The 27,313-nt window shown below is 37.4% G+C and overlaps 2 protein-coding genes across 4 annotated transcripts; both read right to left on the bottom strand.

The window, feature by feature from the left end:
* Nucleotides 1–593: 593 nt before the first annotated feature.
* Nucleotides 594–22,963, bottom strand: LOC127437297 (dynamin-1-like protein). Of its 2 annotated transcripts, XM_051692143.1 has the most exons (19): nucleotides 22,738–22,963; nucleotides 19,283–19,427; nucleotides 17,640–17,675; nucleotides 15,634–15,680; nucleotides 14,991–15,062; nucleotides 14,424–14,510; nucleotides 14,153–14,315; nucleotides 13,892–14,012; nucleotides 9,308–9,439; nucleotides 8,991–9,197; nucleotides 8,747–8,867; nucleotides 8,318–8,473; nucleotides 8,099–8,188; nucleotides 7,898–7,990; nucleotides 7,757–7,810; nucleotides 2,502–2,660; nucleotides 2,207–2,316; nucleotides 1,633–1,792; nucleotides 594–1,245 (listed from the first exon to the last, which is right to left on the bottom strand). In XM_051692143.1, exons 1-19 carry the CDS (start codon nucleotides 22,837–22,839, stop codon nucleotides 1,189–1,191), a joined length of 2,112 nt encoding a protein of 703 aa, XP_051548103.1. In that variant the 5' UTR covers nucleotides 22,840–22,963; the 3' UTR covers nucleotides 594–1,188. The 2 variants fall into 2 exon arrangements, with proteins under 2 accessions (XP_051548103.1, XP_051548104.1); XM_051692144.1 differs by lacking the exon at nucleotides 17,640–17,675 and having other exon boundaries at nucleotides 599–1,245.
* A 742-nt stretch (nucleotides 22,964–23,705) lies between these two features.
* Nucleotides 23,706–26,911, bottom strand: LOC127437300 (dnaJ homolog subfamily B member 9-like). Of its 2 annotated transcripts, none has more exons than XM_051692149.1 (3): nucleotides 26,780–26,911; nucleotides 25,722–25,946; nucleotides 23,706–25,558 (listed from the first exon to the last, which is right to left on the bottom strand). In XM_051692149.1, the coding sequence occupies exons 2-3, from the start codon at nucleotides 25,936–25,938 to the stop codon at nucleotides 25,125–25,127; spliced, it is 651 nt and encodes a 216-aa protein (XP_051548109.1). In that variant the 5' UTR covers nucleotides 25,939–25,946; nucleotides 26,780–26,911; the 3' UTR covers nucleotides 23,706–25,124. The 2 variants fall into 2 exon arrangements, with proteins under 2 accessions (XP_051548109.1, XP_051548110.1); XM_051692150.1 differs by having other exon boundaries at nucleotides 26,776–26,842.
* Between the last annotated feature and the right edge of the window lie 402 nt (nucleotides 26,912–27,313).

Raw genomic sequence — 27,313 nt, 5'->3', positions numbered from 1 at the left:
ATCTGCAAAAGCTAATTAAATAAATAAATGCTTTTTTTTAATCTTAGTGCCAAGGGACGTGGCAAAGGCAAGATGGGAGGCAGGCTGAGATAAAGGTGTTGACAGCAGACAACAGGTCTGAGAGGAGTTTGTTTCTTCCTAGTTCTTACATAAGTGTTTTTTTTTTTGTTGTTGTTGTTTGTTTCATGGAGATATTTTAAAGATTCATTATTCTGAAAGCACATAATTGCTCAAGTTGTACATTTTTGCTTTGCAGTGCCTTGCTTCTTGATATCACTAATAAATAAATGATGACTGTTGATTTGTGTCTGGATCAATTCATGATAAAATTCATAATTCAAGTTAAGGAACAAGATGAAGTTGTGTTGGAAAGCATAAGTGTGATTTTCACAACACTTGTCAAAAAATTACCTGGTCCTATATTCCTCTAAAATAAAAAGAAACATATATTATATTTTGCATGTTGAAAATGAAGTATATTTTCAGGCCACTAGCTGATTTTTTTAAAATTGTGACATTTTCATGAATTAAAAAATAATTTGTAAAGTATTAATATATCAGCAGTATTCCCTGGGTACTGCCTTTCATTTTTGCAGATTTTAATAAAAAAAATATTATACAACAGAATATTTTTACTGTAAAGATAAAGCACAAATTCTTAATGGTCCTAAATGTAGACTTTTTTTTTTTTTTTTTAATATTATGAAAGATCAAAGCATTTCAAAAGTTGCAAATGAAGCAATAACACTTTTCCTTTCTTAAATTACTATAATGGCATAAGTACAACAAAATCGTATTGACATTTAAAACGAGTTAGAGCACAGCTATTTGCACAGCCCAGAACACAAAAATTCAGGCGTTTGTTTATATCACTACCTTTAATTTATCTACATCAGGGACACACAGTCCTTTAACAAGCCACACACATTATCTGGAGCTTACATGGTAGCTTACATACATGAGAGAAGATATCACTGAATGGGATGTGAAGCTGTGACGTGATATGTGCTGCACTCAATGTAGTTCAAGTCCATCGCATACATAATAAAACTATTTTCATTACATACAAATTGACACCAGTGCATTTTTCAAGTTGGGTGTCTGAAATCCAGGCAGGAAGGAACAGGGCCTGTGCAGCCTGTAGGGCTTGAGTGAGAGAAGAAGGGGGCTGTGCATCTGCACGGGACTTCACCACAGGTGTGTTTCTCGGATCTCAGCGATCACCTGACTGGCTTTCTGCAAGGCCTATGAGAAGACAGGATGAGAGTATAAAAACATTAACTACTGTCCCATTTGCAGCTTATTTTGGCACAGAGCAGCCCATTTAGACAGGAAGAGGCTGTCCGACTAAGATGTAACAACCAATTTTTTTTTAACATGTTTAGAAGCAGGCAAATCTGAAATTGGTCTGAAATCACTCTGCCAGAAAGGTAGACTCCTGATCTTTGAAAAATTTAATTCAGCCACTAGATCTTAGAAGTAGCATACATTACAAACACAACTGTGTTCTGCACTTCTGTCATGCTTGAATACACTTTTACATCTTCAATTTGTAATTTTAGCAAGGACTTATATTACTTGCTTTATAGGTAGCATTTCAGGTAGCATCAGCACACCAGACCCCTTTATTACCTTCAGCATATCTGCAGCCTCATTACGGTGCTGGGCCATGTCCTCTGATTCTGTGAGGAGGTCATCCAGCACGGCGGGTTTATAAAGCTGCCCCACCAGCTCACTCTGTAAGCTGTCCTTTACATGGTTCACCAGGAAGTGCATCACAGCCTTTGGTACACTGCAATGACAGATGGGGACAGGGTGCTGATCTGAATATCAGATATTTGCAAAGAGCAAATGCAAACCAACAGAGACTGTATTACTGAAGCTTCCTATATTAAGATCCAAGATCTCCAAGTCAGCATTCTGAGATCATTATGTTTATGTGTGTGGTTTCTTAATGATTTTTCTATGGAAACAGACATTCTTGACCATTACGTCTTGCTGTTTTGTCAGCGTCTTACACAGGAGCGCAGAGTTTTTTAGATGTCATGTAAGGTTAAAAAGAACATCAACTTTTAAAAGCGAGTCTCGAGACACCTGCATTCTTGTCTATATGTTGCACTTGGCATAGCTTTTTTAGCGCAAGAACGCATTCAGTCTCAATAGCCCCAGATCTAGAAGTTCAAAAGAGCTGGTTTATGTCACATACCTGTCCTGAATGTTTTTACGGACAATTAGGAAATAGGATTTAATCAGCCTCTCAATGACCTCACAGTCCCTCTGTTCACGAGCAGAGAGTTTCCTGGCAACTGGTACAGGCTGGAAGATCAGAACAAATCAACAATAATTAATTTAGACTGTGCTGTTCCAACAACTCTTTAACAGCAGAGCACATGCAAACGCTTGCAGATACTTACACTATAGTGTATTTACTGTACAATACATGCAGATCTTATGTCATTATATACCATGTTTAGTCAGGTTTTGCAGTTTTATGGACTCACCACATCAAGTAGGTTGACTGCATGTCCTTTGTGAGGGCTGGCTGGGATGGAGCTATACAATTTAGTCTTATCGTCTCCCTGACCATCCTCTCCCCTCTTCAGCATGCCTCTCCAGGTCCCTGTTCCTCCTTCTTGCTCCCCCTGAGCTCCTCCGGCCATCTAACAGAGACAAACAGAAAAAGAGCCACTGGAGTTCTGTTCACTGTCGCTGCAGTCTACTGATGTTTTATGTGTTGATAAAATTATAATTGAACACAAAGTGGTACCAGCAGTATGTACATAATGGTCCACACATAAAACAACACTTCTGGCTACAAAACTTAAAAGGCAGCATACAGCACTCAATAACGGAAAAAACAAACAAAAAAACAATACTAGTGGTCAACCGATATGCTTTTCTTTTTTTGGCCAAGGCCAATGACTTTATCTAGAGAGCAGGGGGCCAATGGTCAATATATACAGTATATATACAGTAAATTTATTATGTAAAATAAGTGTTAGTTTAAATTCTGCAATTTTGTGTACATTGCATTAGTGGTCATACATACAGTATATATATATTTTGGTGTATTCTATATGTCTATGTAGAATATATACACAGTATATTATGTCTATATATACACAGTATTTAATATTTGTCACAAAAACATTTGTCTTAAAACAGTTATTTTATATATTCTGCTTTTAGTAGAGTATGATAAATATTGCATGATCAAACTGTGGTGTATGATGGCTGTGAAAATACAACTTAGGAATAATTTTAAAGTTGCCAAGGAAATTCAAAATCAACCTTTATTTAAACAGAGTGTGAGTGTCACTCATTTCAAATTTGTACAAGTAAGTTGTGATCCATCTGGATGCAAAACCCTAGCTGCCTTCACAAAACATGCTAAAAATACATCATCCTTGATATAACAAATCACTGGTTTATCCTCAGGAGAAAATATTCAGCATGCAAAAACAGGAAGTGCTTTTAAATTGGTCATGACATGAGGAATCAATTTTCCATGATCTTTTGACATATAGAGGTCATTTTTCTATAAACACATACTGTAAGTTTCAGAACTGAAAAATTCCTCCATAATAGAAAAAGAGCATTTATTTAAACCAAGCTTTAGAAACAGCTTGTTTGGAATTTGTGGAACTTGTGACATCACAAGGACCAAATACTTCTGCATAGGATTGCTTCTTCAGCAAGTTAAAACTCAACATCGACTCAAAACTGTAAATAAACAGTTTCATTCACAAATATTGTCATTGACTGTTTTATAGTTAAGGTGCTGCTGTGCTTGAGTGGACAGTTTAATGTATTCGGATGCAATGTATTGGGTGTACGTTATGTATGAACCCTGAAATTTAGTTTTATAATGCTGTGAAGCTTGTTCATTTTCTTCCGATTGAGTTTTCCAATCTGACAGTATTGGAGGGGCTGCATGATGTTAGTCAGTCATAACAGTGGCCGTTTACATTAAAGTCTTAAAGGGCCAGATAGCTTAAAACCAAGCGTTTCAGACAGAGTGCCAGAGACAGGATGGAAAATAATTATATGACTAAATTATGACTGTTATGACTCTACTAACATTGTAAGTGGACCTCAGGGAAGATAATAAAATGTTATATATATATATATATGATTTCTCTTCCCTCTTCAATCAAGTCGACATTTCTGAGTTCTCCGCCAGCCCGCCGAGAATCAACAGCCGTACCGCCCGCCGACAGCGTGAGGAAATGGCCTCCCGTCATCACACAAGCCTCAAGGAACCGGGTCAAAGTTAAAGGACGGAGGAAAACACATTCTACCTGTGTCCTCATGCGATTCAAGTAAGAGGTTACGTCTGGGCAGAGATAGAATATTATAGTGTGTTATTCTTGTGTTTCAAGGTTTTTGCTTGTACAGTTTACGGACCGCCATGTCCGCTCATTATTAATACTCAGGGTATTAATTATCACGAATTTGTTTTGCTGTATTGTGGTCCAACCAAATTGGATTGTTGTGCAAATTTCGCCGTCGCGGGTGAGACAGAAACTGAGTTCATCCATTACAGTCAAATAACGCAGGACTTTTACGAGCCCCGCTCGTAAAACCGCGTCTCTGAGTGATGAACACGGCTGCTTTCTCTCCCGCTATCGTGAAATCAGCTTTAGGGCTGTCACTTAATAATCTCTCTCTCTCTCTCTCTCTCTCACTAACCGCACTGACACACACACACACACACACAGTCACACACACACCTTATGTGTTATAGGATTATTTTATTTCCATATCTAATCATATCACTGTTTAGTTTGTAGTTGTAAGTCGGAAGTTTATTGACTGCATTGTATTAATTATTAATAGATATTACTGCATAAATAAACTTTTGTTTATATTACAAAGAAAAGTGTTTTGGTTTGTTTTGCATACGCCTGTGTCATGCTGACGGGATGTCAGTGCTCAGATTCAAACCTTGATTCATTGTTTTTTTTCCCGAAAATCGATATTCTTCGGATGTCGATTTTCCTAAGAAAACAATCTAATATTGAGACTGTTTTACTATCTGGTTATTAGTCCCTAATTCTAGGGTGGTGCCCCGTCAATGTTAATCCTTATTAATATTCTATTGATTTTTGATCATTGACAATTATCTTTGATGATTGAATTTGAATGATCAATAAGCTAGTGTTAATTTTAATTAATGTTTCATCGATGTTAACAATTAACGATTATCTTTGATAATTGTTTTTTTAAAGGATTAAGAAAAGCTAACATTGATTCTCATCAATGTTCTATTGATTTTAATAATTATCTTTGATAATTATTAATTATTGCTAATAATATATAAAATACGTCATGACACCTTTCAAGAGAGCAATACACTCAAACGCAAAGTATTAATCAAGGAATATACTACACAAAAAAATGAAAGTAGGTAATTATTAGTAAAATAAAATGTCACAGCAATACATGATCTGCCATTGGTTTAGTGGTTGGTGACCATGCAGTCAGCAGGGTTGCTGCAGCATTTTTAAAATCAAATGTAAGACTTTTTAAGACCTGAACAAATGAAATTAATACCGTATCCTCATACAAATTATTTTTGGTAAAAAAAAAAAAAAAAAGAAAAGATGCACAACAGAGCTTTACAGTATTAATGAAAACATTAAATATAAATAATCTGATTACATGAGGCAAAATGATGCCATGGCTGAATCACAACATGCTGATATTCAGTACACTTGCTTATGTGATATTGCTTACAGATAATAATACTAATAATATAACCATTTTATATTACTGTTACTATGAGTATTATTGTGACTGCTTTGAATAATACACTTTTATACAGTAGTAATATTTTTCTGTTGTAATGTCTTCAATTTCACGCAATCAGTTGAATAGAGTTCTCATTTCAGTGGGACATTTATTTTGAAAGATATCTGAAGTTCTTAAGATGTTAAGAGTTCGTTCATTATATCAAGCTTCACGCAACTTGCGAGCTAAAATCTCTGAGCTGCAACGGAGAAAGAGTTCATTTGAGAGTTCACAGCCATGTATACACTAAACACACTGATCTGTGGCTCTGCAGATGGATACTATTGGACACACTGCATGAAAATCAAGTATTAGTAGTGTGTGTTGTGCTTGTGTGTGTGTTCATGTGCGTGCCTGTGTGTGCGTGTGTGTGTGTGTGTAGATGACAGGGCAGAGAGGCAACTCTTATACTGTGGCGTGCAGCGCATGTGACTGTATATTATTTCATTAAATGACATCCTTCTGCTTTTTAATGATCACACTTGGCCATATAGAGGCTTCTTTATGATTATTTTCAAATGGTCTTTGATGTCATCTCAAAACTCTCACATTACATTACATTTTGCTAATGGCAGCATACTTTAATCTGATACCGAAATTAACAACATCCTACCGTTTAAATTTTTTTTGGTATTGCGGTATTTTATTAGTACCAGTGTCCCGTGCAACCCTAGTTTATGTACCATTATATAAATAAATACAAATTAGAGGTCGACCAATATTGTATTTCACTGATATGATAATGTGTTGAAAGAAAGACATTAAACTGCCAATAGTTTTTAAAATTGGTAGCCAACATTAAATGTTCTCAGTCTTTCCTTCCTGTGATGGGGAGGGTTAGACAGAGGCTACAAGAGTCCAAATTTAATTAAATTCTAGATGCAGTTTATGGTGCAACCAAAACAATAATAACCAAGAAAAATAATAATAAAATAATAAATAAATAAAGATCTGATTCATAGCGAGGAACTTTTCACTTTAAAGGCTGAAATACACCAGGGACTCTTATTTTGAAATGTATGTGCTTCACTGCTTCTAGCTGCTCATTCAAACAAATAAGGGATATAAAATGTGCACTCCTACTATAATCTACAATGTATTACAATATAAACAATTACAAGTAAACACTGTCATATTTCATCAACATCATAATCAACAGGTGATCATTTGTGATAGTTTGTCATAAATTCCGATATGTCCTAATGTGAACTGCTCTGCAACAGCTGGAAACACTCACAAGCCCCCGTGTGCTTGGAGAAAATACAACAGTGCTGCGTTTCACTTTGAAGGACGCAGCGCATGCATTTATTTAATTAAATCGTATTCTTTTGAAGTTTGATAATCACATTAGGTCATATCAGGATTCGTGTCTTTCTGTCTCCAAATTTAAGACCTGTTTAAATGATAATTAAGACTTCTGTTGTATCATTTAAGATATTTAAGACTTTATATGACCTTACATTTTGGGAAACTGAATTTAAGACATTTTAAGACTTTTTAAGGATCCGCGGAACCCTGAATCAGGGGATTTGGGGGTTTAGGTGTTAAAAGAGGAGCAAAGAAACTTGGTTGAAAATCAGCTCCATGCTTTGCCCCTACAGATAAGGGGCGCCACACACCTTGGGGCCATCGCCCTCAGCGGGCAGCTGCTCAGTGGGTGACACAGACTGCCCACCAGGACCCTTTAAGGACTAGATAGGGAGAGAGAGGGGAATGAGACTAGTTAGCTGGAGGTGAAAGCAGCATGTTTTAGTCTTATTCTGGTCTAGAGCAAAGAGCAAGAGGCTTTTAGGTTCATGATACAAACTATTCTATATAGAGAGGAAAAGAAGCTAAAGGTTTTTAAGAGTAAAGCAGCAACAAAACAAAAAAGATGCAAATAGCAGCCAATCCCACTGCTTGGGAGAAACCATAATTCCCCCTTGACAGCTCATAAAATATACACCCTAATCTAACAGCATACCTTATCACGAGGCACAGCTGAGGGCATCTCTCTCATTCTGTTGCGTCTCTGCTCCTGTTATGAATAATAAAAAAAAAGGATCAACTTAACACTGATGTTTTCCAATCAATGGAAATCATAATGCATTAAAACGAATCAAACCTCAATGTTGTTGTTCATGAGTCCACAAGCATCTGCAAAGTCTGGGTGTTTTGTATTGATATAAGCCAGCTCAATCGCCACGAGGTTGTGAACCTGAAACAGAGTGCACATCACCATTAGAAAAGCGATGTTTGCTAATAAAGATGTTTAAGATGTCTGACCCATATATTTGAAAAAAGAATAACAAGAATCGAGACTAACCATTTCATTGGTGACCGGTAGCCTCTTCCTGAGCAGAGAGGTGACCACTTCTACAATGGCATCATGAAGCTTTGGAAACCTTAGCAACTCCTAGTGACAAAAAGAAATAAATAAAATACAAAAATACAAAACAAATACAAAAAAAAATAATAATAATTAGAAAAGCTTATTCTTTCAGTTTCGTAATTTTAGCATAGTTTGATTCTGAAAAATAAATACCTGAGTGCTGTAGTTACTACAGTGTTGAATGATCCTCTGCATCTCCTCATGCACTAGCTCCACACAGCGCAGACTGGGCTCCTCCAGACGCTTCACCTGCCTCTTCACTAGCAGCTCAAATGAAATCTCAGGCACGAACAGAGCAGGACGTGGACCCTGCAGAGACACACAAGAAATACATTACCAGCAGTCCTTTATATGATGGTACAAAAAAACACACAAAAAACTGTTGCAATGTAGTTCTACAGTGCACAACAGCCTCTCCAAGACACTATAACTTAAAAATTCTCAGAGGACCAGTGCTAAAATAGAAACCGACAGTCCAGGAACAGACTGCAGTCTTTTTAACTATGGTTGTGAAGAACTCTAATACTAGATGATGGATATGCAGGACTACACAAGAAAAAAAAAAGACTGTTTTTAACACACCGTAGCATTCCTGATAGCTGTAAGCACATCTATGGTTGTAAGTCCACCAAGAGGGTAGACTGATTCCAGTGTCCTGCCAAATGTCTCATGGAAAATGTAACAAATTCTTGCACCACCACACCTACAATACAATCACAAATCAGCTGAGTTTAGCACTAACAATACTGAATAACCACATCAGTAAAACATAGTTTTCAATATGGACATTATAACTGTGGTTGTGAACTGTTAGGGAGACACTAACAGTTCAGCTGTCTCGATATATTTGGCCGTTCCATCAATAGTGTTGCAGTACTCAGTGGCAAACTTGGTGATGAGCTGTAGTAGTGTGGCGCTCTGGTCCTCCACCGGCTCGCCGTAGCTGCTGAGCAGAGACTGATACTGGGCAGCTAGAACGTTGATACGTGTCTTCAGCTCTGGTAGACAATCTCTAATGTGATGCATCAACAACCTAATGGAAAAGACAGAGTATTTTCAAAGTACAGATAAAAAGAGAAATTTGAAATTCCATTTGAATTCTCGTTGCATAATTCAGGCCACAGCTTAAAAGCAGACACTTACCTATTTAATGTTCTGGCGAGATATTTGGTTCCGTTTCTGTTGGCGAGGGAGGGGTATTTCTTCTGTAGGAAGGCGTGCTCATTACGGATAGCGTCTGCCACGCTTTTCTTAGTATTGATGTCCAGTTGACTCCTGAATAAAGACATTCATTAGCACAAATGGACATTTTGGTAGATCCTTGTTTGATGCCAGATTTATAAAATAGGGGGAATTTCACAATGAAATGTCCAGGTTACATTTCACCCCAAAATCAAAAAAGAAAAAATATATTTCATATATATAGTGTTAGCCATGATAATTTAAAAAGTAATCCACTTAAAATGACTAATTACTTATCTATTTTTTTTTTAAATTGGATTCCTTTACAGATTACAGAATCATTTATATTTTTCCTCATTCATTGGCACAAATGTCATCCACTCAACATCACATTTCTCCCTTATATTGTCTTGAGGCAATTTAGCTATCACAGACAAACAAATAGAGGTACATAACTAAATTCATGTTGTAAATGTATTCTACATAATAAATATTATTTCAGAAATGTGTGTAACCCAGTTAATGTACTAAAAAGTAATTAACTGAAAGTCAGTAACTGTAATCTGATTACAAGAACTTAATGTAATGTTACACTTCCTTATTTTTGTTGACAAAAAGTAATTCGATTACAGTAACTAATTACTTTATGAGAACACACCCAAGACTGTTCATATACAGTATATATACAGTTGTGCTCAAAAGTTTGCATACCCTGGCAGAAATTGTGACATTTTGGCATTGATTTTGAAAATATGACTGATCATGCAAAAAAAAAAAAAAAAAAAAAAGTATTTTATTTAAGGATAGTGATCTTATGAAGCCATTTATTATCACATAGTTGTTTGGCTCCTTTTTAAATAATAATGATAACAAAAATCACCCAAATGGCCCTGATCAAAAAAGTTTACATACCCTTGAATGTTACAGACACACAAGGTGACACACACAGGTTTAAATGGCAATTAAAGGTTAATGTCCCACACCTGTGGCTTTTAAAATTGCAATTAGTGTCTGTGTTTAAATAGTCAATGAGTTTGTTAGCTCTCACGTAGATGCACTGAGCAGGCTAGATACTGAGCCATGGGGAGCAGAAAGAACTGTCACAAGACCTGCGTAACAAGGTAATGGAACTTTATAAAGATGGAAAAGGATATAAAAGATATCCAAAGCCTTGAAAATGCCAGTCAGTACTGTTCAATCACTTATTAAGAAGTGGAAAATTCAGGGATCTACTGATACCAAGCCAAGGTCAGGTAGACCAAGAAAGATTTCAGCCACAACTGCTATAAGAATTGTTCAGGATACAAAGGAAAACCCACAGGTAACCTCAGGAGAAATACAGGCTGCTCTGGAAAAATACAGTGTGGTTGTTTCAATGAGCACCATACGACGATACTTGAACAAAAATGAGCTGCATGGTAGAGTTGCCAGAAAGAAGCCTTTACTGCGCCAATGCCTCAAAAAAGCCCGGATACAATATGCCCGACAACACCTTGACTGGCCTCACAGCTTCTGGCACACTGTAATTTGGAGTGACGAGACCAAAATAGAGCTTTATGGTCACAACCATAAGTGCTATGTTTGGAGAGGGGTCAACAAGGCCTATAGTGAAAAGAATACCATCCCCACTATGAAGCATGGAGGTGGCTCACTCATGTTTTGGGGGTGTGTGAGCTCTAAAGGTACGGGGAATCTTGTGAAAATTGATGGCAAGATGAATGCAGCAGCATGTTATCAGAAAATACTGGCAGACAATTTGCATTCTTCTGCACGAAAGCTGCGCTTGGTACGCTCTTGGACTTTCCAGCACGACAATTAACCTAAGCACAAGGCCAAGTTGTCCCTCCAGTGGTTACAGCAGAAAAAGTTGAAGGTTCTGGAGTGGCCATCACAGTCTCCTGACCTTAATATCATCGAGCCACTCTGGGGAGATTTCAAACGTGCGGTTCATGCAAGACGACCAAAGACTTTGCATGACCTGGAGGCATTTTGCCAAGATGAATGGGCAGCTATACCACCTGCAAGAATCTGGGGCCTCATAGACAACTATTACAAAAGACTGCACGCTGTCATTGATGCTAAAGGGGGCAATCCACAGTATTAAGAACTAAGGGTATGCAGACTTTTGAACAGGGGTCATTTCATTTTTTCTTTGTTGCCATGTTTTGTTTTAGGATTGTGCCATTCTGTTATAACCTACAGTTATTATTTACAGTTGTGCTCAAAAGTTTGCATACCCTTGGAGAATTGGTAATATATATACCATTTTTAAAGAACATGAGTGAGCAGGCAAAACACATTTCTTTTATTTCTTATGGGATTCATATTCAACTGTAGGTTATAAAAGAATGGCACAATCATAAAACAAAACATGGCAACAAAGAAAAAAATGAAATGACCCCTGTGTGTGTGTGTGTGTGTGTGTGTGTGTGTGTGTGTATATATATATATATATACACACACACACACACACACACACACACACTGTATATATATATACACTGTATATACAGTATTTATATACATATGTATATACACACACATGTACTGTATATATTATCTATATATACAGTTTAAGTCAGAAGTTTACATACACCTTGGCCAAATACATTTAAACTCAGTTTTTTGCAATTCCTGACATTTAATCGTAGAAAACATTCCCTGTCTTAGGTCAGTTAGGATCACTACTTTATTTTAAGAGTGTGAAATGTCAGAATAATAGTAGAGAGAATGATTTATTTCAGCTTTAATTTCTTTCATCACATTCCCAGTGGGTCAGAAGTTTACATACACTTTGTTAGTATTTGGTAGCATTGCCTTTAAATTGTTTAACATGGATCAAACATTTTGGGTAGCCTTCCACAAGCTTCTCACAATAAGTTGCTGGAATTTTGGCCCATTCCTCCAGACAGAACTGGTGTAACGGAGTCAGGTTTGTAGGCCTCTTTGCTCGCACACACTTTGTCAGTTCTGCCCACAAATTTTCTGTCTGATTGAGGTCAGAGCTTTGTGATGGCCATTCCGGTACCTTGACTTTGTTGTCCTTAAGCCATTTTGCCACAACTTTGGAGGTATGCTTGGGTCATTGTCCATTTGGAAGACCCATTTGCGACCGAGCTTTAACTTCCTGGCTGATATCTTGAGATGTTGCTTCAATATACCCACATCATTTTCCTTCCTCATGATACCATCTATTTTGTGAAGTGCACCAGTCCCTCCTGCAGCAAAGCACCCCCACAACATGATGCTGCCACCCCCATGCTTCACGGTTGGGATGGTGTTCTTCGGCTTGCAAGCCTCACCCTTTTTCCTCCAAACATAACGATGGTCATTATGGCCAAACTGTTCAATTTTTATTTCATCAGACCAGAGGACATTTCTCCAAAAAGTAAGATCTTTGTCCCCATGTGCACTTGCAAACTGTAGTCTGTTTTTTTATGGCAGTTTTGGAGCAGTGGCTTCTTCCTTGCTGAGCAGCCTTTCAGGTTATGTCGATATAGGACTCGTTTTACTGTGGATATAGATACTTTACCTGTTTCCTCCAGCATCTTCACAAGTTCTTTGCTGTTGTTCTGGGATTGATTTGCACTTTTTGCACCAAACAACGTTAATCTCTAGGAGAAGAATGCATCTCCTTCCTGAGTGGTATGATGCTACATGGTCCCATGGTGTTTATACTTGCGTACTATTGTTTGTACAGATGAACATAGTACCTTCAGTCATTTGGAAATTGCTCAAGGATGAACCAGTCTTGTGGAGGTCCACATTTTTTTCTGAGGTCTTGGCTGTTTTCTTTTGATTTTCCCATGATGTCAAGCAAAGCGGCCCTGAGTTTGAAGGTAGACCTTAAAATACATCCACAGGTACACCTCCAATTAGCCTATCAGAAGCGAATTGGCTAATTGCCTAAATGCTTGACATCATTTTCTGGAATTTTCCAAGCTACTTAAAGGCACAGTTAACTTAGTGTTTGTAAAATTCTGACTTGCTGGAATTGTGATATAGTCAATTAAAAGTGAAACAATCTGTATGAAAACAATTGTTGGAAAAATTACTTGTGTCATGCACAAAGTAGATGTCCTAAATGACTTGCCAAAACTATAGTTTGCTAATATGAAATTTGTGGAGTAGATAAAAATTGAGTTTTAATGACTTCAACCTAAGTGTTTGTAAACTTCTGACTTCAACTGAATATCTATCTATATATACACATATACACACACACACACACTTGATATAATATAATTTTACATTGGAGTGAAATATGACAAGACATTTCTTGATATTTTTCATGAGATCAACCTGATAAGTGTGGAAAAAAAGGTATGCATTTTCATTAAAATATTCTGACCGTTTATATTAATTTAGAATATATGTTATATATATATATATATATATATATATATATATATATATATATATATATATATATATATATATATATTTATACATTATATGGTTTAGAATATATTTTATATATTTAGAAATTATTTTTGGAACCCTCAGTTCCATGTTTTATAAGAATTCCTTTGCTTTAATTTTTACCTGTTGACCACTCCAATCAGTCCAAGTTTGACAGGAATGACCCTTCCCATAAGTACATCCATTGCATCAGTACCGGCATCCATCAAATCTAATTTAGTCACGACAGCAAGTGTTCTGCGACCTGACAGCAGGACAAGTTGAATACAAAAATTAAAGTGCCAGTGCAGAAAATGCATCACACATTAAAAATCAAACTTAATGCAGATATTGTGTGCAAAAATAATGAAAAGAAAAAAATAAACACGAATACTGTATGCTGACCGTCTGGATCCACCTCACGGGCAACTTTCAAAGCTTCAGAGGTAGCCATATCGGTGTTTGCCGCAGTGACAGCTAAGATTATGCAGTTTGGGTTGCTGATGTATCTCAGGATCAGCTCACGGATCTGAAGCTCAATATCTTTGGGCTGATCTCCAACAGGGACCTGAACATCAACACATCAATATCAGCATCAAAACCTCCAATAACATGATCCAGAAATAAAAAACTGATACAGGTTAGTAATTGTGGTATTGGTTGTGGAATAAAACACCTTTGTGATGCCAGGCAGGTCAACCAGTGTGAGGTTTACAACATGTGGTGAGAAGATTTTCAGGTGAATGGGCTCATCACTGATCCCCTGTAAAACACATGACAGAATATTTATGTACAAGTGCAGTCCTCAATGTTCAGTACTGGTGAAACTGCAGAGCTTAAGCCAACAGAAACTACATACAGGGTTAAAAATATTTAAGCTGAAGTGTCACTTTTTCTGTTAAAATACTTTCTCCTATCCCAGCTTAATATGCAGAGACAACTATAAGTAAGCCATTCATAGGTTAATTTTCTCAAAAAAAGTAGAAAAGAAAATCCTCTGTTTTAAGTAACTCATCTATACAAACACAATTACATTGACTTGACCAATGGCTTGAGTTGGGGGCGGGACTATCTCTTTGTTTGACCAATGGCAGACGGAGGCATATTCAGAAAGCTGTTTGAAAACAACGTTTATTTTTGCACTTCCATTTGGTGGTGCAGAAATTACATACTTCAGTTTAACATCTGATTTCGATTATTTTAGTACTTCTTTAGATTACCTCTTAAGAAAGCTCTTTCATACCTTGTTATTGCCAGAAATTCTTTCTGTTTCATTTTCGATTTCTTGCCTGATTTCATCAAAATCTGTGTAGATCTAAAAAGCAGAGGTACAATATTCACAATATCATAACTTAACATATAGACACGAATTAAACCTAAATGAAATAAAACACTAGAAAATTACAGAGCAATTTTTAGACAGGGAAACAGTGTGAATGTTACATGAGGTGAATGCAAAGCATGTGACTGCCCTCAATGCCACACTGCTGTATATTTTTGTGTGACCATTTTTCCCAATACATTTTTGTTCTTCATAAATTAAAGGGCTTGCTCTTCATCTGCTTAATCATCAGACAATGAGACCCTCAAACAAACTCAATTCACAGTGGTTTATAGCACATAAAGATGGCAAGAACTGAGTAAAACTAAACTGTAAACTTTTCCCACTTGGACTCTCTCAGAGGTGAGGTACTAAACTCCAAACTGGATGTTGGTCAATCCTGTTTCAAATATATCTACATTATTCTTTTTTTGTGCAAAAATGCTAAAAATCTAAGAATTCACAATGGCTGCTAACAGCTACCCTCAAGGGTCACACACATTTGACCTCAGTGGGTGTCAACTGTTTCTCTTAGTCCAATGGTGTATAGTGCTGGTTTAAATACCTTGTTTTTAGTGTGTAGAAATTTCCCCCACTCTTCTCCATCTACTCCTGTGGGAAAATTGTTGACAGTTTTGTCAATGACACATTCTGGTTTGTGCACTAGCTGTTTCATTTTCACTTTTTTGTGATTTGTTTACTCAGCTGAGAAGCCTATATTGGCTTATTCTGATGTATTGGCTATATTTCATTTCCACTATTGAACAAAAGTATTTTTTTAGAAAGCGTCACCACAGCAAATTATACAAAAACAAACAGCTATGTAACAGGCCAAGTGCAGTACATTGTGAATAGGACAGTCTACCTAAGCTTTTGGCTCTCACTAACACACACAGACCTTGAATCTTCACTACAAGGTGAAGTTTAAATAGCAGAGAATGACTATTAGTGTAGCGAATAAACCCAAAGGAACTGGACGTTTGGGATCACTTTAATTTAACAGTACTCAGACTCACCACTTCAATAAAATCAAGACAGGATAATTTAAATTCCACTGTCTGGGTTTGTTTGAGTCTGAATTAAGCTAAGCTACAATACTGGCAGTTTAATGAAAGCTTGCAATTACAGTTGTGCTCAAAAGTTTGCATACCCTGGCAGAAATTTTAACATTTTGGCATTGATTTTGAAAATATGACTGATCATGCAAAAAAACAGTCTTTTATTTAAGGATAGTGATCTTATGAAGCCATTTATTATCACATAGTTTTTTGGCTCCTTTTTAAATCATAATGATAACAGAAATCACCCAAATGGCCCTGATCAAAAGTTTACATACCCTTGAATGTTTGGCCTTGTAACAAACACACAAGGTGACACACACAGGTTTAAATGGCAATTAAAGGTTAATTTCCCACACCTGTGGCTTTTTGAATTGCAATTAGTGTCTGTGTATAAATAGTCAATGAGTTTGTTAGCTCTCACGTGGATGCACTGAGCAGGCTAGATACTGAGCCATGGGGAGCAGAAAAGAAATGTCAAAAGACCTGTGTAACAAGGTAATGGAACTTTATAAAGATGGAAAAGCATATAAAAAGATATCCAAAGCCTTGAAAATGCCAGTCAGTACTGTTCAATCACTTATTAAGAAGTGGAAAATTCAGGGATCTCTTGATACCAAGCCAAGGTCAGGTAGACCAAGAAAGATTTCAGCCACAACTGCCAGAAGAATTGTTCGGGAGACAAATAAAAACCCACAGGTAACCTCAGGAGAAATACAGGCTGCTCTGGAAAAATACAGTGTGGTTGTTTCAAGGAGCACATACGACGATACTTGAACAAAAATGAGCTGCATGGTCGAGTTGCCAGAAAGAAGCCTTTACTGCGCCAATGCCACAAAAAAGCCCGGTTACAATACAGACAATTTGCATTCTTCTGCACGAAAGCTGCGCTTGGGACGCTCTTGGACTTTCCAGCACGACAATGACCCTAAGCACAAGGCCAAGTTGACCCTCCAGTGGTTACAGCAGAAAAAGGTGAAGGTTCTGGAGTGGCCATCACAGTCTCCTGACCTTAATATCATCGAGCCACTCTGGGGAGATCTCAAACGTGCGGTTCATACAAGACGACCAAAGACTTTGCATGACCTGGAGGCATTTTGCCAAGATGAATGGCTAGCTATAGCACCTGCAAGAATTTGACAACTATTACAAAAGACTGCATGCTGTCATTGATGCTAAAGGGGGCAATACACAGTATTAAGAACTAAGGGTATGCAGACTTTTGAACAGGGGTCATTTCATTTTTTTCTTTGTTGCCATGTTTTGTTTTATGATTGTGCCATTCTGTTATAACCTACAGTTGAATGTGAATCCCATAAGAAATAAAAGAAATGTGTTTTGTCTGCTCACTCATGTTTTCTTTAAAAATCGTACATATATTACCAATTCTCCAAGGGTATGCAAACTTTTGAGCACAACTGTAAATAATGGAGGCAGGATGAGTGCAAAAACAAAAAATAAAAATGAAGCTGCTCAACACAAGCAAAAGGGCAATGAACAAGGAAAAGGAGACCTTTGAAAAGGCGTCCATTTTTCCAGGCATTGGGGTCTGTGTTTAAAGAGAGATGACAGAGGGTTAGCCTGCAACACCTGTAAGTGCAGCAATGAACTCTTATAGAGCAGACTCTAGAGCAGCCAAAACCAAACAAATGTAGAGACAGACCACGTTGAGTGCTGAAAGGAATAGTTCACCCACAAATGAAATATAATTTACACACCCTCATGCCATCCCAGACGTGTATGACTTTCTTTCTTCTACTGAACACAAACTAAGATTTTTAGAAGAATATTTCAGCTCTGTAGGTTCATACAATCTAGTGAATAGTGATCAAAACTTTGAGGCTTAAAAAAGCACATAAAGGCAGCATAAAAGTAACCCATAAGACTCCAGTGATTTAATCCAGGTCTTCTGAAGCGATCCAATCAATTTTGGTTGTTTTGGTAAAAGTAATCCATAAAACTCCAGTGATTTAATCCATGTCTTCTGCGGCGATCCAATCAGTTTTGGTTGCCATTGCAGGGGCGGCACAGTGGCTCAGTAGGTAGCACTGTCGCCTCACAACAAGAAGGTCCCGGCTCAACTGGGCCTTTCTGTGTGGAGTTTGCATGTCTTCCCCGTGTTCGCATGGGTTTCCTCCAGGTGCTCCGGTTTCCCCCACAGTCCAAAAGACATACAGGTTAAGACCCTAAAACACATGTAGGTGTGAGTGAGAGTGTGAATGTGTATGTCTGTGTGTGTTGCCCAGTGATGGACTGGCCACCTGTCCAGGGTGTTTCCCTGCCTTCGGCCCGAGACACTGCTCCAGCACTACCCGCGACCCTCCATAGGACAAGCGGCTATAGAAGATGTCTCTCGGCATGATCATGACTTCAAGCTCGATTACATTTCCTAGTGCTTGATGCATGCGCAGAACTAGATGGCGCTAGGATGTGTAACTGAGCTTGAAATCACGATCGCCAAGGAGACTGCTGATGTCAAGATTTAGAGTGAAAAAGGAGTTACATTTTGGTTTGTTCTCATCCAAAAATGATTGGATCACTCCAGAAAACCACTGGAGTCTTATGGATTACTTTTATGCTGCCATTATGTGCTTTTTGGTTACCATTCACCTGCATTGTATGGACCTACAGATCTGAGATATTCTTCTAAAAAAATCTTTGTTTGTGTTCAACAGAAGAAAGTCAAACACATCTGGGATGGGATGAGGGTAAGTAAATTATGAGAGAATTTTCATTATTGGGTGAACTATCCCTTTAATCTCAAAGTTATGACAGATTCTGATCGACTGAGTTCTTTAAGTACTGCAAATACAAAAATTAAACTGGCGCTTTATGAAAACAAACATCTCAGGTTTCCTGTACAGCTATTACTGCACAAATCAGCTTAGGTCACTAATCTAACAGGTTTCCCCCCTTTTCTTTTAACTTAATTTAGCTGATCATAAGCCAAGTCAACTACCTGACACTGCTACACTCCCTCTGAATGTTTGATTGAGCAAAACAAACCAACTTAGAATGAAGGAATAAGATACAAACACCAAGTAACAAGCTCAAGCGGTCATTTTCTCACACTGTTTAGAATTTTTCCATGCAAAACGTCACAAATTCATGCTCCTTGCATTCACTGTGAAACATAAAGGAAAATAAATCATATACCGTTCTCCTCTCCAGTCTTTCGCCTGTCCTCTGGGTCTACGTGAACCAGCTGCAGGATGAGAGGTCTGCGGGTGACGATACCCGTCCCACGGGGCAGGAGGTCTTTGCCAACCAAACTCTCCAGCACAGAGCTCTTCCCACTGCTCTGTAAACCAGATGCACAACAGAAAATACAGTACGCCAAGTCTTTTTTATTTGTATAGTGCTTTTCACAACACACATCATTTCAAAACAGCACAACAGAAAACCATGCTTCTCATTGTGCGGTTTAAATGAATAACAATGGAAAATCATGCCTTATAAGTTATTGTCTTTAGGCCCCCATTGAGCAAGCCAAAGGCGAGTCTGTCACAAACAATATCAGGAACTTTAAAACAGAGGAAATCCAGATCTGTCTGGACTGTATCAAACTAACAGAATTAAGCCCTGAATGGGCAATACGGCTGTCAAATTAAAATTCAAAATTTGAATATTCGTCGAATTAAAAAATAAATAAATAAATGCACATTCGAATTTTAAAACTGTGCATTCGAATTTTGGATGTGTGCCAAGACCTGACTATGACTTCAGATCGATCACATTCTTGTGCTAAAAAAGGCTAGATACAGCGCAACAAATACAGTTAACCACTCTCTTCACCACCGAGTTCAGCCGAATACCTCTGCTATCTGGGAATATTGCTACACTACATACAACTGTAATGAATAAAAAACAATGTGGTATTTTGCTGTTATTATAGCTTGTGTCTGGGGTAGTAAACTGGCATCAGTGCAAGTGTAACACCACGTGGACTGCATATTGAAGCGTTTCTCACCCCTCGTTTTACTTTTGACTTAACATTTGAGAATATGGACAGACTAAAAAAAAAAAAAAGTATTTATTTATTTTATGCAAATTAGTTGTGCAATGCTCTTTTTTTTTTTTTTCTCCCCAATTTGGAACGCCCAACTCCCAATGTGCTCCAAGTCCTCGTGGTGGCGTAGTGACACGCCTCAATCCAGGTGGCGGAGGACGAATCTCAGTTGCCTCCATGTCCGAGACGTCAATCCGCGCATCTTTAACGTGGCTTGTTGAGCGTGTTACCGCAGAGACAGTGCATGTGGATGCTGCGAAGAATAGCGTGAAGCCTCCACAACTCACCACACGCCCCACAGAGAGCGAACCACATTATGGCGACCAGGAGGAGGTTACCCCATGTGACTCTATTCTCCCTAGCAACCGGGCCAATTTGGTTGCTTAGGAGACCTGGCTGGAGTCACTCTGCACACCCTGGATTTGAACTCGCAACTCCAGGGGTAGTAGTCAGCGTCTTTACTCGCTGAAAATTAAATGCTCTTTTTTAACAGCCAAGAATGTTATTTGCAATAATATAATGGTGCTGTATGATTTATGTATTTATAGTGCCCTCGTGTGGACTAAGGAAACAACATCAGTTTAAGAATCAGCTGACTTTAAAGAATATGGACAGACTAAAAAAAATTATTTATTTATTTTATGCACATTAGTTGTGAAATGCTCTTTTTTAACAGCCAGGAATGTTCTTTGCAATAATATAACGGTGCTGTATGGTTTGAATCAGCTGACTTTAAAATTCAAATATTATTCGAATTTTGAAAATGTTTAAGGTAAAAATTTGAATTTAGTTTTTCTGCTCAATTGACAGCCCTAATGAGCAATGCTCAACGTTGGATCTTATAGGTCAGACACATTGGTCATGTATTACAACTAAAATTCCCATTGGATCAATGTATTTAGATCAAACACTCAAGTATGCATGGAGTAGAAAATAAAGGTCCCCTAGCTGGACATCAAACTTGTGCCCAGACAGCTTAACCACAGCAGGCTGTTCTCATGTCACTGCAAAATCCAGAAAAACGCATCCTCTTAACCAGTCAGTGAAATACTCTTTAAACTTATTACACCTTAAAGGGGTCATGACATGAGGAATTAAATTTTACTTGATCTTTTAAGAAATAAGAGGTCTTTGCACTAAAAACATACTGTAAGTTTCAGAACTCAAAACTTCCTCCTCACTGCAAAAAGAGCATTTGTTGAAACCAAGCTGCCAACTGGTTCTCTACTTCATCCAGATTGTGACATCACACTGTGGTAGACATTTGCATCTGACCACCTCCACAACAACACATCAATGCTTACTTTACCTTATCACTTCCGTAGCCCCAGCCAGCAGCAGTGAGCAATAAGATGGCAAGGAGAGAGCCAGAGATCTTACAGTTCTGAGATAACAAGCTTTGGGCTGGGTAGGGTCTACCACACGGACTCGGGTACAGGTTGGGTTTCATTTTAAGGCCTGTGCAGACCTCTAGTTTACTGTCAAATCTTAAAGGGGAAGCAGCACCAAAACAGAGCATTTCTGACAGAGGGTCAGAATGAGGGTGGAAAAAGATCCTGTTTTACAAATATATGACTGTTTTTTTGTGTTACTAATATTATGAGTGAACCTCAAGCAACATAAATAAAAGGCATGTCTTGACCCCTTTAAGTGTGTGTGGCAGATTGTAGGAAACTTTTCTACCTTTGCTGTAGTGATGTTGTAGGAACCGCAGTCTCTAAAAAGACTATTAGGTGTGAGACAAACTTGGGGAATCACTATTGAAAGTCTATGACAGTTAATTAATTCATTCTGATTTGAGCTGATAGAATGCTGCATTCTAAAGGCCATGACATGATGTTTTTTGTTGTTTTTTTCCACAACAAACCTAGCAGGACACCCTGTGTATTATCAGAACAGTAAACACTAGTTGATAAACAGCAAGTAATACAACACTTTTAACCTTATATCTTCTCATGTTGTCCTTCATCTATACATTGATCAGTGTTTTACAACATGAGACCTGCAGCTGTTCAGAGACGCTTTCTGACAAGTTCAGACCGACCATGGCGCATCACTTCATGTGTTAGCTACTGTACTGACAGCACCACAGCCACAAAATTCACTTCCTGATACTATTTTGTACTGCTGAAAATTCAAATACACCCATAACAATAGGGATTTTCACAAAATATGCCCGCTATGTCAAACATTCATATTGGAAATGAGATGAGGAAACGCGCGAGGACTCAATGTTAGCACGCTAGTAGCTAGATAGCGCTAATAATATTATTTCAAAGCTTGCTTGTCACTACAATTGATTTGTTTTTATTTTTTGAAACGGTCAATATATTCAAAGCGACATACTTTTATTTGTCGTTGACCTTGCCATGCATAACAAGTGCCAAACAAATAAAGACATGTAGCTTAAAATAGGCTGTGTTTCAAAATCCTAGTGAACTTCCGAGCTAGACAGCCACAAAATTTATGGGCCTAAAAGACGCGCACGAGTTCAACTCTTATGGCCAAAATGCTATCTGGCTAGGCAGCTCACTAGGTTTTGGCACACAGCTGTACATGTACGCTGGCAGTTATACTGGAAAGCGCAACTAAAACACATTACCTGCGTTCCCACCACTGCAATCTGTGGCAGCTGGATAATATCTGCGCCCACTGTGTTAAAAACATCCTGGAGTTTGTTAATGACAGGAATAAGAGCCTCCATCGTGTTGACGATCTCTTTTCACTGTCAAAATGAATGAAAGGCGACTACACCGGCTAAACACAACACAAAGTCATCCAATGTCCCTCACGCAGGCACCATGAACCAACCTCAGCCGCGGAAAAACTGCGCACCGGTGCATTGTGGGACATGTAGTTTTATGCGCAAACCAGCTGTTGATCCACTTCTGAAATTTCTGGAAATAAACTACATTTCCGAGCATTGTTCTGAGTGACTGCGCCAAGGCAACCGTAACTAGGGGCTGCGACAAAAACATTTTGGAGCATACAGGAAAACATGTTTTGAGAGAGGTGGCATGGTGGTCAATATTTAAAAAAATAAATAAAAAAAACCCTACTCAATATTGCATAACCATGATTCCTACACTTTTTGACCAATGGACTTCCATGATAATGATTAATCGCGTTACTAGAAAAGGATTTTAAAAATAATTTTATTTAGCACTCAACCTCCAATTTCTGGAAATGAAATAAATTTGTAGTTTAGAAGTTGAGCGTAACTAGAAAAATGCATATTCACTATAGCAATTTTCATAATTTTTTATCATTTTGTATCTTATAATTTTTTAATGATACATTTTCATGACTTTTCCAGGCCAAGAACAAGTTTTAAAATGCCATGATATTTAGAAGTTTCCCATGACCGTGGGAATTCTACTTAAATTATGACACATTTAGCCCTGTAGATATTAGTGTCGAAAGTATAGTTATCTCTGCAATTTAATATTTAAAATACAATAATTAAAAGTATACCGTAAGAGGTCACAGATCACTAATGGGACAGCAATACATTTATATTTGAAATCCCTAAAGAAAAAGCCACAAAGCATAAATATTTTTTAACATGATTTATTGTTTACCCAAGTGCATTACATTATAGATGTGGGTTCAAATAGGCTATTTCAATTGTACTTTTCATCCATAGGATTAAAATAAAGAAAGTGCCTGATGAGTTGGCTGAGACTCAACTCACTACAACTATGTCAGCGGGTAACAGTTTGATCAGCAGGAGAGCTGCCTTGAAATATTGCACACAAGATTATTCAACACAAACATGAGGTCATAGGTGATGTCATAAAGGGACACAGCTGGGCAATGTATATTATTTACAACAACAAAAAAGAATATTATTTAAATGGTCCATGTTCATCAGGAATCAACTCTTAAAGAGTTACTTATTCACATATTCAGGCAAATTGTTGTTACATTCCCCTGGTGTCTGATATTATTTAAGGGGTAACACTCCCGTTAATAAAACAAGTCAACCAGAATGATGAAAACTCATAAACATTCATGAGTTGGGTCAAAATAACAACTCAGAGAAAAATGTCAGACTTGTTTTTCTTTCTTTTAAACAAAAGTTCTTTACAAACCCAACTTGACAACCGATGTACATGACAAAGCTGAGACCCTATTTCTCTCAGTCTTGCAAACTATAGTACACACGAGGTCATAAAAGTGCTACAATATGTTTACATTAAAACTAAATCTACCACAATGAGTGGGAAAGGCACCTCACTATCTAATAAGTGCGAGTTTCAAAGAAACAGTTTCAATATAGCAAACTATATTATTCACAGCAATGCAGCAAACATTTGTTTAGCTTCACACAAAACTAAAAGAGCAGATGTACATGAAGATATGAATCTCAAAGATTCGTACTGTGAACATTTAGCACCAACATGATCAAATTAAATCATGGATAAGTAGATAGGTAATGGAAGAGCTAAGTGGTTTGTTTGATGCTATTTGTCACGATTTAGAAATTACACACATTACATCAGGGTGTTTTCTTAATAACAGGCTGTTAACTAGTATAATAACTGGTGATTAAAGTGAATTTAGTTCATTTCTGTGCATATAATAGTTTGTACGGGCAAGAAAGTGCAATTTAAACATATATGTCTGCTAATTTTAGGGGGTCAAAATTTCCACATTTAGGTTTAAGATTATTAAATATAGAATGTTGTTGACAAATTACTGACCAATTTTCTAATTTAAGAGGCCAACTGTAATATTTTTGCATCTTCAGGGATGAAAACAAACTAAAAGAGCCTGAATTTAGAGTTTGTTGTGAGGCAATTAAGAGGCCAACTGCTATATAAAATAGTGTCATTTATAAATGTCAAACAAACAGAAAACTCCATGCTTCCTTATCATAAATAATAGATCACTCACTGATAAAGTCAAACTCCATGCATTGCAGCAGCAAATTAAAACAAAAAATAAAAATAGCATGATCCTCAGAGCTGTGGTCCACTCTGATGTTCAGGATGAGGTGCAGTCAGTGTAAGTAGTCACCATGTTTCCTCTCCGCTGGGTCACTGTTCTGCAGTGCTGTTTGGCTGTGCCCTGAAATCTGCTCTCAGTCCTTTTTACGTGTCTGTCAAATGTAAACATTTTCTCCATATCTTCAAACATGTCCTCGAAGACTCCGGTGCCAAAAGTACCCTGAAAGTGTCTCTTGTGACGGTTGTGTGATTGCTGGTGAGCCCTGAAGTGCTCGTCGAAATGCCGTTTTGGACGAGCGTGCCTGTTTTGGTTGTAAATGTCAAAGTCTCGGAACATATCATCGAAGTTGAAATCAAAGGAATGATAAGGCTGTCCACCTCCTCCTCCATTCATGCCTTCATTAGCAAATGGACTGTGTCCTAATTGGTCATATTCTCGTCTTCTCTTCTCATCTGATAGAGTTTCATATGCTGAGGAACAAGAGTTATACAAGTTTACATATACGGTTGTGACCAATACAACTAATTTCTATTCTTCTGTGGTCATGATCATACGATTTAATTCTAGATCACTAAATGAAACTAATGACTACGCAGTTATTGGCAACTGCAGAAGCCATTAAATAACACATACCTTCTGCAATCTCTCGAAAATGTGTTTCTGCATCAGGGCTCTTGTTCTTGTCTGGGTGATATTTCATGGCAAGCTTGTGAAAAGCTTTTTTTATCTGACGTTCAGAAGCATCTTTTGGGACACCGAGAATGTCGTAGTAGTCCTTTCTGGCCAATAAGAGTTCTGTTATCATCAAGATGCATACTGCGAACATCAGTGTTGACTGAGCCGTGGCCATTCTTCTGGCTGTTTGATAAGGGAGAGGAAGAGCAAAAGCTTTTGTCAGTTTTACCCCACCCTAATAAATGAATTACAATAGCTCATACAGCATTAATAGTAATATTGAAACACACACACACAAACTAAATTTAATTAAAAAATAAATTAAATTCAAACATATTTTGCTTTTTAAACAACAGCTCAATGGAGTCCTCTATATTCTGTTCAACCATTATGTGCTTGTCAATAATATTATTCATGATGCTGTGTCTAGGCGTTTGCAGACATCTTCAGTGAAATCTTGCACATTCGCACCACGCCCCCTTGGTTAACACAATGGCTTTTCTTTCTTTCTTTTTTTTTTTACAAATATTTACATAATCGTGTGTGTGTGTGTGTGTGTGTGTGTGTGTGTGTGTGTGTGTGTGTGTGAAATGTTAGACTACTATTTTTTACTGTTATTTCATAATATCATGTAATAGTACCTACGGAGCATTTTTTGCTTAACATTACTATATGTGCCAGACAGTGTAAGACAGATGTTTTGATACATTTTATGCAATATTTGGTACTAGACTACTGTAGATATTCTGTAATGTCTCATTCATTAAGAATGCCTTTGTGCTGTACCTTACGAAACCGCCAAAAACAAAAACAACTTTCACAAGACTGAAGAAAATGCATTAGCAAGTGTACTACCATATCTGACTTTCTTCTAATCCTAACCCAATTTAATCAACATGATGAAGCATTTAGATAGACGGGTCTTTAAATTTATTTTAACACTGTTCAAAAATACAGTTAAGATACGACCTGAATTTCAACACATTTTTTGTTTTGTTTTTTGAGTATGTACTTACTCTCGCTGTCAGCACGGTTGAAAATGATCAAAACCGATACTGTTGTTTTCAATCCGTGGGCTGTACAACACGACTCGCAATCCTATTGGTCCAGCTCTGTACCACGTGCTCTTCATACGTTCACAGGCACCCGAAAACTCACTGCTGCGTTTCATTTACGCAGAGCGATGTGAATCCAATTCACGTAAACTAATTTAAGATGATCTATTTTATAATCGTTTATAAACTGAGAGTGAGATATATTATACATTTAATCAAATAGCATAATTAGTCTGTGCAATTCATTAATTATTTACACAATGTCAAGGCAAACGTTTGATTTATTGTCATGGTCTGCACCTTGAAGAGATTAAAAGGCATGAAAGAAATGAATTTTTACATTTTTCTACTGCTCTTTTACCTATTTTATTACAACATTTAAATGTGACATCTTTCCAGTGTATATACTGTTATTCTAATCCAAAAACGGCACCACATTTGTTTGCTGAGTGTGATTATGTAATGGAGTTCTGGAAAGTCACTGTTTTTTGTTTT

Source organism: Myxocyprinus asiaticus, chromosome 48 (assembly GCF_019703515.2).
Source record: "Myxocyprinus asiaticus isolate MX2 ecotype Aquarium Trade chromosome 48, UBuf_Myxa_2, whole genome shotgun sequence".
NCBI classification, from domain to species: domain Eukaryota; kingdom Metazoa; phylum Chordata; class Actinopteri; order Cypriniformes; family Catostomidae; genus Myxocyprinus; species Myxocyprinus asiaticus.
Note: the sequence above shows the minus strand (reverse complement) of the source record. Positions and strands in the feature narration are given on the sequence as shown.

What these genes read in the sequence shown, in the direction of transcription:
- LOC127437300 (XM_051692149.1), bottom strand. Translation starts at nt 25,938, where the DNA reads ATGGCCACGGCTCAGTCAACACTGATGTTCGCAGTATGCATCTTGATG. An exon ending in TTTTCGAGAGATTGCAGAAG is followed by an intron (nt 25,559 to 25,721) that starts GTATGTGTTATT and finishes CTTGTTCCTCAG; the next exon opens with CATATGAAACTCTATCAGAT.
- LOC127437297 (XM_051692143.1), bottom strand. Translation starts at nt 22,839, where the DNA reads ATGGAGGCTCTTATTCCTGTCATTAACAAACTCCAGGATGTTTTTAAC. An exon ending in AAAGACTGGAGAGGAGAACG is followed by an intron (nt 17,676 to 19,282) that starts GTATATGATTTA and finishes CTTTAAACACAG; the next exon opens with ACCCCAATGCCTGGAAAAAT. An exon ending in CCGTGAGGTGGATCCAGACG is followed by an intron (nt 14,013 to 14,152) that starts GTCAGCATACAG and finishes TCCTGCTGTCAG; the next exon opens with GTCGCAGAACACTTGCTGTC.